This window comes from Lemur catta, chromosome 1 (assembly GCF_020740605.2).
Source record: "Lemur catta isolate mLemCat1 chromosome 1, mLemCat1.pri, whole genome shotgun sequence".
NCBI lineage: Eukaryota > Metazoa > Chordata > Mammalia > Primates > Lemuridae > Lemur > Lemur catta.
In genome coordinates this window covers 216,763,374-216,777,041 of record NC_059128.1, presented here as the reverse complement: position 1 = coordinate 216,777,041, position 13,668 = coordinate 216,763,374, and the positions used below count along the sequence as shown (strand labels likewise).

Below are 13,668 nucleotides of genomic sequence, written 5' to 3'. Positions count from 1 at the left end.
GGAAGCCTCTTACAGTGTTGAGCTTTCTAAAGGTTTTTTCATTTTTTCCTAGAGAATGGATTTGAATGTACACCTCATCTCCTTGCTTGTTAGTACTTTTCTTTTTCAGCCTTCTTCAAAATATGTATGCATTTATTCAAATGTGTGAGCACCTTGAGAGCGATCTTTTTCTTATTTATGTTTGTGTCCCTAATGCCATAGCACTGTACCAGGCACACATAGTAGGCGCACAGTAAATGTTTGTTCATCTAAAATGAACTAAATATGTTCTGTCTTTTGAATGTTCTGCTTATTGAATTGACATTATATTAGTCACAAAACTTTGGAAACTTTCTATTTCTAAAAATAACTTGTTATATTTAAATAAAAACACTTGATATAATATTCAGGTAACTTATTGATTAATTAGGCCTACCTCCCTTCTTCCCTCTTTCTGTCCCTTCCTTCCTTCAAAAAGATCAAAGCTGGCTTCAAATTACTAAAACAGCAATTTAAATTTTTTAAAAAATTGACAAATTTACTTAATAAAATGAGAGAAAACAGTTAATTCTAGGTAAGAAGTGAGCACCTGACTTATAAGCTATTAAATATCTTCTTGTCAATTCTTATCTGATAATTCTGATTTTTTTCCAAAAGGGCCTGACCTTTGTGCTAGATACTTCATGAATCATCAAAGGCTATTGGAAATTGATAAATTGGAAATACTCAAATAAAAATACAAGGATAGGGATGATAGAGAGCTTTATGTATTTGTTGTGCTATCCAGAGTCTGGCCCAATCCTCTGGAACTCAGAATTATGTGCTCAGAATTACTGACAGATGACAGATTACTGACTGATAAGATTTTTTCTGATTCGTGCTTTTTTTGTTTTCCCTGATATGTGCTTATGCTTCTGTGTTAACTATACTCAGTGAACTTACCTAAGGATGATGGCTGAATTAGTTTGGGGGGATTGGACAGTGGGTATACAATGCAACAAAGCGTATTAAATTATTTTTTAAAAAGACGTTCACCTCTAAGATGCTCCACTTTGGCATGAGTGGTTAGAACCAAAGCCCTTTTCCTCTTCTCCTTCAGCTTCCAGGATGTCCACAGCTTTGCCTCGGGCAAGGCGTTGCCGTGGGGCCCGCTGTGTGCGGCCATGGCCAGCTGCCACTCTCTGATCCTGCTCGATGGGACCGTCCAGGGAGACCCTCTGGACCTCAAAATGTTTGAAGCTACCACCTGGGTAAGCCTCTGCTGTGCAGAGAATCTAAGAAGCTTCTCAATGCCAGAGCAACATAGGCTTTACCACAGCTATTTAACACTTACAACACGTGAGTTTTCCAACGTGGAGTACAATTGGCAGTGAAGGGCAAACTGATCTAAGCCTGGTTGCCCCATCTGCACAATGAAGCTAACAATAGCAACTGTTTTATAGAATTATTGTGAGGATTAACTGAGATGGTGCATTAACAAAATCCTTGGTACTGCGCCTGGCACATATTACAGGTTTAATAGTATTAACATAATTACAATCATCATGTAATTATCAACTCTTTGTATTGTTCTATGAGCATTATCTGGTTTCAAAGTTTTCTAGAACATGGGGATTGGGAAACACTGCCGACCCTAGTGCTTAGGATAAGCACTCATGGTGACCATGAGTTTTATTCCTATTGATTTGGTATTGATTTTATTTCTAAGGCTGGAAACAACAAAAAGGAAAACGATTAAAGAGCTTTTGTTGAGACTTCGAGCTAGATTTAAGGGCAAATGGTGTAGTGCAGGAATCTGGCTCTTCTGATTCTCATTTCAGCTCTGCTCTTGCCAGCTGCTCAACCCTGCTAAGTTCTCTCTTGTGTTGGGGACTTGGCTCCCATGACCATAAAATGAGGGCATTGAATTAGACCAGCAGTGTTCATAGAAAACAAAATAAGACAAAAAAGCTGGAATCTTTTCTTAAAAGGAAACATTATTCAGAAGTAATCTTTAAAAACTAAATAGTCAGAGTCACTCCAATCTAAATAGAAGTTGGGGTGCAAAGGTTGGGATTAGGGAGCACACATCCCCAACTACTTAGCTGTAAGCCCATCCCTTCTCCCTGCACATAGCTCTACGCCCTGGTGACACACTGTGAGCACCACTGAGAGCTACAATTTTTAGAGTCCCTTCCAGACCTCATAGAGCATGATTTCATAGCAGTCTGATGTAACTTTGCCAATCTTCCATGCTTTCTGAGTTACCAATTCTGCATCTTTAAGTAGGAATTACAATTTCCTCTCTTCTTTTCAACCACTCAATGGAATGATTACAAAGCACTGTGTTATCTTGGGTAAAAGGTTCCTTTGACTCTAATTTAGGGCCATTATTATAGTAATTACTGAACATTAACCACATACATCCTACATTGCAGTCCCTGCCCTGCCCCGCCCTGAGGACTATCAGTCCAAACTAGACAGGCAAGAGCAGGAACAGCAGAGAACTCCAGGAAAAGATAGACCGAAAGGTGCTTGCTCCACACAAAATAAGTCTGGCTATTCATGGGCACTTCTTTCAAGTTAAGCTCTTTAGAAATGGAGAATAAGCCTTTATTCAGCACATTCCAACAGAGAAAACAGGATACATTGCATGAATAATTCAGAAGTGTCTGCCCTTCAAGTTTTGCAGCATTTCCAATGCATTATTTTTTTTTTTTCTGTGGGAGAATAAGTCTGGTTCACCTCCATCCAGCTGAGGAAAGAGATGTGGAAGATACATTGAGGTGGTCTGAGAGTGTTCTCAAGGGAGGGTTTAAGCATAACATCAGTGGACGAACAATGAATACATCTCTGCAATGAAATGTTCCATTTGTGAAATAGGAAATGGCTGTTTCCGGGGACAATTTCCACACCAAGGGAGTGCCGGCACACGTGATGGTGGTTAAGCCCTGCAAAACAGCCAGCCAGGTAAGCAGAGCTTGCTGCTCACCCCACAACACTCAAACTCAGAGAGAAACTCTCTTCTGGCCCATGGTTTTTGAAAGGTCACAGAGGTATCTTCTTTGAATTCCAGATGTGAAAATTGGTGAGACCTTCCCCCTTATTGGCCAAAATAAGAATTAAAGGAGGAGTAGTTAATTCCCAGTAGCTAGAAGCTGTGTCGGCATGTGCCTCTCCACTCCCCATCCCTCAACCAGGTCCCAGTCGAAGGAATTGCAGTCCTGCATCAGTTCCCATTCTCATCAGCACTGCAAAGGATGACAGTCATTGTCCAAGAGATGGGGGGTGACCGACTGGCTTTCATGAAAGGTGCACCAGAGAGGGTGGCCAGCTTTTGCCAACCTGAGACAGGTTAGTGAATAGACTTGCATTACAACTGGCAAATCTGCATTTCCAGGTAAATATGTCCCCACAGCACTTGATCTATGAATCCAACTGTATATTGGTCATCACCAATTGGGTGACTCATTGATGTACCAAATTCAATACCCAAGTCAAGCTTATCTTTCTCTCAGTTTCCCATTTTGGTGAATGGTACCTCCCCACAACCCCAGTTTAGGTGCCGTCTCTGATCCTCCCTCTCCCTCCTGCCTCTGTCTTGTCAGTTGCTAGTCCATGGCTATGTCATGGGGTCAGTGCAGGCCCTTATCGTCCCTGATCACTTCAACAGCTAGTGAATTGGCCCTCTGCCTCCAGTCTCATCCACTCTGATTTACCCTCTATACTGTGACCAGATTGGTTCTTCTATCACAACTATGTCATCACTGTTTTGCTTTTATTCTTTTGGTTGCTTCCCATGGGCTCCAGTATGATCTCAACTTTCTTTGGGATTATTTATAAGGCTTTCAGGATCCAACCCCCCACTGAACTTTCCAGATCTGCCTCACCACTCCTCTCCTCACAGCCTGTGCTTCCCCTGAGCTGAACTAACCACCCAAGCCTTGTGTCTCATGCCTCCGTGCCTGAGTGTGTGATGCTCCCTTGGCCAAAAAGCCCTCTCCTTCCTTCGCCTGACCACTTCCTCCAGCCTGGTGTAGGTCCTACTAAGCGCTTTTCACAGCCTGCTGCCATCGCCTGGATCATGGCAATGATCTCATTTGACTGCATTGTTAGTCCACTGGCTGTTACTCAGTTAGACAGAAATTCTCAGGGCAGAGCTGGGCAGTTTCATCTCTTCATAGCCAATGTCTGGCACATAGTAGACTCTCAATAAATGTTTGTTGGTTAAACTGGGGGAAAAAGAATTCTACACCTTTCCCATCCTTTTTCCTTTTTTCAACTGCTTCCTTTTCATTTCAGTTTCACTGAACCCCAAGAGGTCAACCCTGACAATGTAGTTATGTTTAGCATTTCTACTACTTGTATGCACATCTTTGTAGAGGTGTGTTTTCTTGGGCAAGAGTTGGATGTTTGTAGAAGTTTTCTTTGCCATACTGGCTATGTAAATATTGCATACTAATCCTGTGTTACTTTCTAAACAGTACCAACTAGTTTTGTTAGTGAACTTCAGATTTACACGACACAGGGCTTTCGGGTCATAGCACTGGCCTACAAGAAGCTGGACACGGATCACCACATGACTGCCTGGACCAGGTAAATGGGGGAGGATTCTGCTAAAGCAAAATGGTTTGGTGGAAAGATGCACCAGACTGGGATGGGACTCAAGGGTTCTGGGTGGTGGACACAACAATGTAGCTTGCTGAAAATTTATTTGTGTACGTAAAATGTCCTTACATTGGTAAACAGGGATATAGTCATGCCTGCTAAGCCTGTATCACAAAGCTAATGTGAACACCAACTGGGAGATTTTATTAGAAATAAATGTATAAGGTATAAAATATGAGGTGATTTTACAGCTTTGTGAAAACAGACATAAGACTATAACCAGTGTTTCCGAGTTTGAAATTGTGGTCATGTCCCCACTTTTTTTTATTATAGTTGGTAGATTGATTGGAAGTTATGAAACATAACATTTGCCTGAAAAAATTCTTGATAGGAAATACACAGCTTAATGAAACAAATAAATGTATCTTAGACTATGTAATCTAGGTAATATTTTAAGAAAAACAAGAAAAACTTCTGAGAGGCCATACTAGGGAAAGTTTTGATATGTATAGATTAAAATAAAGATGCTCAAAAGTTGAAATAGACTGCAGTCTTTAGGAGATCAACTTCATTTGCTGTGTGTGTTTTTTATAATTTTCCACTGTTTTTAGGCTATGATGTTTATTTCACCTTCAATGCCATTTCCAATACTCTATGTCAGCCACTACTGGTAACACTGCTGTGGAGATAATCAAGGCTCATTTTGTCATTTAGGACTTTAAATTTGGAAGGCCTAATGTATTTGTTTTCAACCTTATCAAACTAAGCACTCTCTTGTTGTAACTATACTTCCTTTAATATACCTAAATAAAATTCATATGTAACATTATCTGCACATATTCTTTGTAAAAATATGTATAATGCCCTCTTATATAGTAAAAATAAAAGCAAAAAATATGTCTCACAAAAAGTAATAGTTCAATAAATGATCAGCTGACTCCAGTAAAACAAAATGAAGTAATTAGTTGCTTGTACCTGTGTATACAACCATTGAGGCCACAACAGCTGCAAATGCAGACTCATATAGGTGTGATATATATTGCAGTCTCAGATACCTCGAAGAGTCTTGTGCCAGGGAGGTGATTGTGAAATGATTAACAATTCTTGGTAAAACTCTGAAGAAAATAGAACAAATCTTTTCTCAATTTACATAATATAGCTATTATAGTTATATTCCTGCAAAATTCAGTAGAATATTAAACGTGTGAAAAATACTTTGTGTTTATACGTAAAACAGAGCTAAGGGAAGTATAATAAATAATTTTATAATTGTTTAATATACAGTAATATTATATATACCATAACAGTACAGTATGCTATATACTTTAATGATTGTATAATATAAACAGTATAAGCCTAAAATGACTTAGGAAAATACACCAATTTTTTTAGTGTTCATGAATGTCCAGTAAAATATTCAAAGGTACGAGGGATGCAGAATAATTCTTCATTGTGCATTAGTCAGTCATTGCAGAAAATCTTGCATAGATGCCACAAACTCGTCCACAATGTCCTCTAGAGGCAGTGTTGCACCTGCTGAGAATGACTGATGTGCATGGGCAAAGTGAGGCCCAGAGGGGGAAGTAGCTCCTTGTGTGAGATTCCTGGGCTAACTGGGCCACTCTCCCTGGGACCAGTTTAATGTGATCCCTGAAACTCTGGCTATTACAACTCCATATATTTCTTGTAATTTGATCAACTCATTTCAAGGTCTCTCAAGTCAGAGAGCTAAAAGTGAACTTTGAAATTTGATGTCATATTTCGAAGAAGAGGAAATTTGGGCCCAGGGAAGAGATGGAGCAGAATTGGGAATGAAACTTTGTTTCCTGAGGGCCTGTGGCCAGCGATATAGCAAGGTTCTGGCTACTATGCTGTGGCTTCTGATTATTATAATAAGATATTTGCATATTTACAAGTTGCAAACTCATGGCTTTGGAACTTGTGCATGTCACAAAGCACTCACTGTAGAGGCACGTGAGCAACAGAGAAGGGTGCAGGCTGTGACACACGGGAGAGTACATGTCCTGGCCAGAGGTACTGAAATTCTAACTTTTCAAAATCTGTTGTGGCCGAAACACAAATTCACTGAGAGGATTGGATCTTAGGTCATCAATTTGTCTCTCCTCTCTTAAAGCCATATCACCACAGATATACGGATAGCTAAATTAATTTACCTATCCTTTGCTAATTCCAGATTGGGACAGGACATTCTTTCTGGGTATTTTGTTTTTGCTCTTTTTTTCTTTTTATTGTGGTTAGTCAGGGCGCTTCTCTTCAAGGGTTATTGGCTCACTTTATGCGTATTTCATCCTCTAAAAGTCACATGGATTTTAAAAACATGAAGTGTAATCACAGGGATGACAGTACTTCCTTTGTATTACACTCATCATTCTTTATTACTTTTAGATACTTCAGAAAAAAGTCTAACATCTCCTGCAGGAAGCAGGAGAGGATAGCATGCTATTCCAAATTGCAGAGCTTAAGAACTCTCAAGGAATCACCCCCTTTTATTTCTTGGCTCACATTGAGTACTCATGAAAAGAAGAATGATGGAATATTAGAGCTAGCAGAGACCTTGGAAATCCAAAGATGAACTAGGTTACCAAAGAAAGCATATCCTCATGGTCACACAGCAAAGTAGTGGTAGGGCTGAGAGCAGAACTTCAGTTTCCTGAATATTGTGCTTTGACCCCTATGAAGGCCATAAGCCAGGGAAACTAGAAATACTAGTGCCAAGGGAGGCCATAGGCTATGGCAAATATTTGACCCATTTTCTTGGTCTAATTTGGCACTTGTGGTTGGCTTATGTCATATGATCTCCAAAAATATCTAAAGCTTGAGGTCTGAGTACAAAGACCACAAGAAAGATTGGAAGTCCTCAATTAGGCATCAACTAAGTTATCCTTCAAAGACCAGTTTAAATATCACCTCCTCCAGGAAAGCTCCTCTAATCACTTCACCCAGAAATTATTGCACCCTCTTTTCTGACTCCATGGGACTCTGATTTGGACATCTGTCATGATCCTTTTTCCGGCCTTCCATAGAACTGAAGTGGCCATGTCTATTTTTACCTCCCAGTTGAATGTGAAATCTCTAGAGTTAGGGGCTACAGTAGTCTGCATATTCTCTCCTCCTTTTCCTCAGCACTATTGCTTGAACTCACTGGCAGTAGAATTTTTGAAAAAAGAAATGAATTTTTCTAGATTGCCTGGCAAAAATTGGTCACGACATGCATCAGAGCATTTCAACTAGGCACACATTTGCTGAGCACTTCCTGTGTGTCTGGCATCATGTGGACATTGTTGAACACAGCATTGAATCAGGTGGGCTTGCCCTCAACTAATTGAGACACAGTGACAGATCAGAAAGCCAAGAATGATCATATATGGACAAATAAAATATGAGCTAAACTGAGGTAGAATTAATATGTCAAGGGAACAATTATTTCTATCTGAAGAAGCCTTTATGGGAGAGGTACCATGAGAATTGGGCCTCAAAATATAGGAAGTATTTCATTAGCAAATCATGGGGAACTTATAACCTTTTCCGTGAAAGAAGGAAGAATGTCTCATAGCAGTCCAGAACAAATGTCTAGAGATGGTCAAGTACAGAGACCATCCATGGTGAGTGGTCCAACTTGGCCTGAAATTAGGGTGAGTGAAGAAGAATTTAGTGATAGTTGAAACTAGTAGGATAGTTTGGAACCACATCATAGAGAGACTTAAATGCTAGCTTCAGAAGAATGAGAAATGCCATCCTCTCAAGCATGCTCTGAGGTGAGTGTGCCCAAACACACTCCCAAACTGTGTCCACTTCCTGCTGCTTCCTGGGAGCATCACTAACTCTAGATCATGGCCCCGGCTTATGTGAGACCCAGCATTCAGACGCGCATGGCAGGCAAGTCAAGGAGCTTTTTAGTAGTGCTGCTTTCAGCTGGATTTTAGCCAGATTAGGCAGTGCTGGCGTCTTGTTCTTGTGTTTGCATGTAAGATGAGGGAATCATGGAAGCATCTTTGAGCTCCCAATCCCAAATGTATTTCCCTGCACTTGGTCCTGTAAAATGTTCCTGAAAATGTTCTTGTGGTGAATAGGAGCCTTGGAGGCCTTACTTCCTTTTGGAAACATACACGCTTTGTGCAGAAGAGCATTGCTACCAGCTGAGGGAAAAAGAGGGAAGAACTTGGCCTTAATAGAGGGACCATTTGTTGAGATTAGCTAAGATGGTGTTGATTACAGCCTGGTTTCTGGAGAAACTGGCATTTGTTTTTCTTATGCTTCCCCTTAATTTTCATGATGTTTTGTACCAAAACTAGAATTTCTCTTTGTTATTAGCAGGCGAGGTAACTCTTATAGTCTTTCATCTTGTTTTCTTTTTTTTTTTTTTTTGAGACAGAGTCTCACTTCGTTGCTGGAGCTAGAGTGAGTGCTGTGGCGTCAGCCTAGCTCACAGCAACCTCAAACTCCTGGGCTTAAGCAATCCTACTGCCTCAGCCTCCCGAGTAGCTGGGACTACAGGCATGCGCCACCATGCCCGGCTAATTTTTGCTATATATATTTTTAGTTGTCCAGATAATTTTTATTTCTATTTTTAGTAGAGATGGGGTCTCGCTCAGACTGGTCTCGAACTCCTGACCTCGAGCAATCCACCCTCCTTGGCCTCCCAGAGGGCTAGGATTACAGGTGTGAGCCACCGTGTCTGGCCTTTCATCTTGTTTTCTACAAAGGTTAAAGCAAAGCTTTTGCTTAATAAGTACCCCCTTTCTCTTGATTCACTATTTCCACATCCTTTGTGTTTCCTTTTGCCTTTTCTTCCGGATTGTTCCTGGCATATAATCAGTGGCTAAGGAACAGTGCTTGGATGAGTGAGTGGAACCACTCGGACAGGGATCTTTGTCTTTTTTGTTTTACTTCATGTAAGAAAGGTATAATGTGCTATTTCTGTTCAATTATGTATATTTCCAGGGAGAAGGTAGAATCAAACCTGATATTTCTGGGCTTGCTAATCTTGGAGAATCGATTGAAGGAAGAGACTAAACCTGTCTTGGAAGAGCTCATCTCAGCTCGGATAAGGACTGTAATGATCACAGGTATAGAACAAAGTGTGTAGTGAAAACAGTAAGAATTTGATGTGGAAATAGGGACTCACTTTCTTAACAGCCTACTATGGGCCAGACACATTTCTAGCTATAGGCGATGGGCAAAAAAAAAAAAAAAGGCAAAATTATTATTTTTCCCAAGCTTCCATTTCAGTGGCATGATAGAAAATCAATCAATCAAATAGTGTAAGTATTTTGAGGTACACAAAATAGAATGACGTGGTAAAGTGTATCTGACCATCTACTCTAGATGAGGTGGTTAATAGAGGCCTCTCTGAGAGGTGACATTTGAAATAAAACCTGAATGACAAGAAGATATGAGTCAGGCAAAGATGATGATTTTTATTATCAAATACTAAGAAAAATGCTCAGTCAATGTGGTCTATAAACTACATTGAAAGCCCATCAATAATAAAATCTATGATCCTAGAGATAAAAAAATATGCTATTCTCTCTACTTCTGACCCTGAAGCCCAAATCATGTAATACAAACAGGAGAGCAAGAGAAATGTGTGAAATTTCTTAATGAAATTAAGTGTGACTTTCTTAATGAAATTTGACACTGATCCTATAATTTTTTAATTACAGAAGAGACTAGAGGTGAATAAATGACTTCCTGATGAATTCATATTCATAGTTTTTGAATGTGTGTTGCCTTTCTTTTCTCTGCTCTCATAGATGCTTTTAACTCTATTATTTTTGTCACTAAGACAGATTATTTCCACATCAAAGCTGTTACTCCCCACCCCCACCCCCTGACCCCAGTTCTACCGTTGGAATCTAGAATACTTTTACTTCTGTACTTCTCCACCACTGCATTCCAGACTCCACAATCCCAGAGGCTTTTGGATTACTTCTACTTTATCCCTTCACAGTCCGATCTCTCAATCTGACTTTTAGGTGTTGCTGAGTTAGTTTACTACATATTAGAATTTCTCTTACACTATGACCCTTCTGTTTTAAACATCTTTATTTAGCACTTATATTACACATTCTCATAATCTATCCCTAACCATGCAGATTAATGTACAAGAATTCATCATTCTCCACCCTTCCTCTTCACTTCTCTTTCCTCATTTTGACAATTCTGCTCTTTCTTTCCTTGCTTGTTTAATTTCTTTTCTCAAGTATTGTCCGTGGATGGAATGGAGGGGTGAAATGCTATCTGATTTCTTACATATACTGGAAGATCTTTCTTTGCTCTGACAGGTGAATAATATCTTGCCTTGATATAAGATTCTTGAGTTGTAGTTCTTTTTTCCTAATTGTCTGCTTATAGGTGCAATTCCTTTGCCTTCTGGCTCCTGGGATGGCACATTGCAAGTCCAGAGCCAGTCCTTTGTAGGTAACACATACTCTTTTAAATTTAACTTTGGAGTTTAGAAATGCTTGCCTATATGTTTGTCTTTTTTTGTTACTTTAGTCTGGACCATAGAGAGCATTTTAATCTGTCTTCCTCTCAGAAAAATTTCCCCTATTGTTTGTTTAATTATTGTCTTTGTTCTCCATCTTTCCTTTTTTACTTCTGGAATTTCTATTATTCACATGACAGGTCTCCTTGAATCTATCCTCTCAGTCTCTTTTTTTCTTGTGATCGTCACCTTTTTATAATTTTGCTTTGTACTCAAAGGTTTTTTATTTGCACCCAGTTTTTCCAAACTGCAATCTCAGCTCCCAGCAACGTTCATTATCTCCTTCAAATCCCCTATTGAACTGTTCAGTTCTTAAACCATGTTTTGAGGTGCGAGTGGCTCTGGAAAATTTTGTTTGCTTGTGTTTTGGTGTTGCATTTGTGTTTTCTTAGGTGCATTTCTTATTATTTTTAACACAGTTTCCGTCTGTCCCCAGCAGCTTTTCATTTCACCAGTCATGAGTTCTGATTGTTCTGCCTAATCTTTTCCTGTCTAGCTTCTGGAATTTCTTAGGTAGACTGTTTTGTTTCTCTGTCAGATGACTGAAGCTCAGGCCTGGGCTATATGTCCTCAACAGCAGATCTCGCACCAGTGGGAGATGGCAAAATGAGCCCGTGCTGCAAAGCAGACAGGCTGCTGGTGCCCAGCTCAGGCATGGGGAGAAGCCTCTTCTCTCTCAGGGCTCCCTAGATTCTTCCAACCTCAGGTAGAGCAGCTCCTTCCCACCAGCTCAGCTTTGTTGAGGCTCCTCCTAAGTATTTTGGTAGAAACCTGAGAGAAGCTAGGTTAGGGATGGCTAGCCAGATGTTATATTATTTAACTTTTAGTGATTGCTTTAGGAATTACTATAAATGTACCTTCCCTTTCAAGAAGACTTACAACCAGAAATGTCTCTTGCCTCTTCTTTATGTTATTGCTGTCGTCAGTATGGCATACATTAACCCCCATCCCCAGACAACGGCATAATCTTTACTTTCAACAGTCAAGAGTTATATAATGTAAGTGAAGAAAACTGGACTTTTACATTTACTCAGATCTTTATCATTGTTCTTGCTATGTTTTTGTTCCTTAAGTTACAGGTTAACCTCTAGTATCATTTCCTTTCAACCTAAAGCACTTCCTTTAGCATTTCTTTTTGAGCATGTGCTCTAGTGACAAATTATCTTAGTTTTTCTTCATCTGAGAATGTCTTTATTTCTCTTTCATTCCTGAAGGATATTTTCACTAGCTAGAGGAGTCAGAGTTGACAGTTCTTTTCTTTCAGCATTTTAAATATGTTGTTCCACTGTGGTCTTGCCTCCACATTTTTTGATGAGAAATCTGTGATTATTTGAATCATTGTTCCCTCATATGTAATATGTTTTTATCTAACTGCTTTTTTTCTTTATCTTTGATTTTTAGCTATTTGATTATTAGGTGTCTGAATGAGATTCTCACTGAGTTCATACTGTATGGAGTTCACTGAGCTTCTTGACTCTATACATTTAAGTCTTTTACTATATTTGGGAAATTTTTTGTGATTATTTCTTCAAATATTTTTTTCTCTTCTGATCTCTTTGTCCTCTGCTTCTTGGACTCTAATGACATGAATGAGTCCTTTTGATATCCTTGAGTTTATTCATTTTTAAAAAGATGTTCTCTTTGTTCTTCAGGTTGTATAATTTATATTTATTTACCTTCAAGTTCACTGACCCTTTCTCCTGTCATCTCTATTCTGCTATTGGGTACATCCAGTGATTTTTTTTTTTTTAATTTCAGGTGTTATATTTTTTAATTCTGAAGTATCCATTTGGCTCTTTTTTACAGTTTATATTTTTCATTTATCTTTCCATTTATTTCAAGAGAATCAACATTTACCACATTAAGTAGGCTTATAATAGCTGCTTTAAAACCATTATCTGATAATTCCAACATCTGGGTCACCTAGGGATTGGCAACTGTTGTTCTCCCACCCTTGAGAATTGGCCAGATTTTCCAGATTTTTCATGTGTTGAGTATCCTTAACATTTTGATTATTATGTTGTGAGACTTTGGATTTTGTTAAAATCTTCTGGAGAATACTGAGCATTTTGTTTTAGTGAGCAATCAACCCAAAGTTCTGTCTTGCCTATTGTTGGTGATGGTTCCAATATTAGCTTAGATATTAAGTCTTTTGCTATGATATCTGGGTCTGCCCCACTCAGGGGTTACTCTTACAAATGGGAGGCGATTTATATCATATTTCGATTCTTGAAGATTTGCTTATCTTTCTTTGCATCTGCTCCACCCATGCTCTGGGTTGAGCCCAGGAAGTATATAATTCATACACTTGTTGGCTCTGTCCTTTCCCCGATTTCCCCTCATACACTCCAGCCTACAAGGGCCCTTTTCGTGGTTCCTTTGGAAGAAATCCTTAAGACTGGGTTTCTCTTGGAGTTTTGGCTGCCTGAACTGCTCTAGGACTGAGGCCCACACTTAGGTCAAACATATGAAAGGAAAGAGAAAAAAAGCTGAGGAACTTATCCCCTGTTAGGTTGCTTCTCCAAATGTGATCCCCTTCCACAGTTTGCCTGCTTTTGTTTAGTTTTCAAAGTCCTTGGGTAGTTGTCTTTTGT

At 39.3% G+C, this 13,668-nt stretch overlaps 1 protein-coding gene across 3 annotated transcripts in view; it reads left to right on the top strand.

Moving 5' to 3' along the window:
* ATP13A4 (ATPase 13A4) overlaps positions 1-13,668 on the top strand; it is a 147,450-nt gene that overhangs the window by 91,619 nt on the left and 42,163 nt on the right. For all 3 annotated transcript variants that reach the window (XM_045539949.1, XM_045539948.1, XM_045539951.1), the window contains 5 exons: positions 1,079-1,229; positions 2,842-2,928; positions 3,159-3,312; positions 4,443-4,554; positions 9,529-9,653. In XM_045539949.1, coding sequence (XP_045395905.1) covers positions 1,079-1,229; positions 2,842-2,928; positions 3,159-3,312; positions 4,443-4,554; positions 9,529-9,653 — 629 coding nt within the window. The remainder of the gene's footprint in view (positions 1-1,078; positions 1,230-2,841; positions 2,929-3,158; positions 3,313-4,442; positions 4,555-9,528; positions 9,654-13,668) is intronic.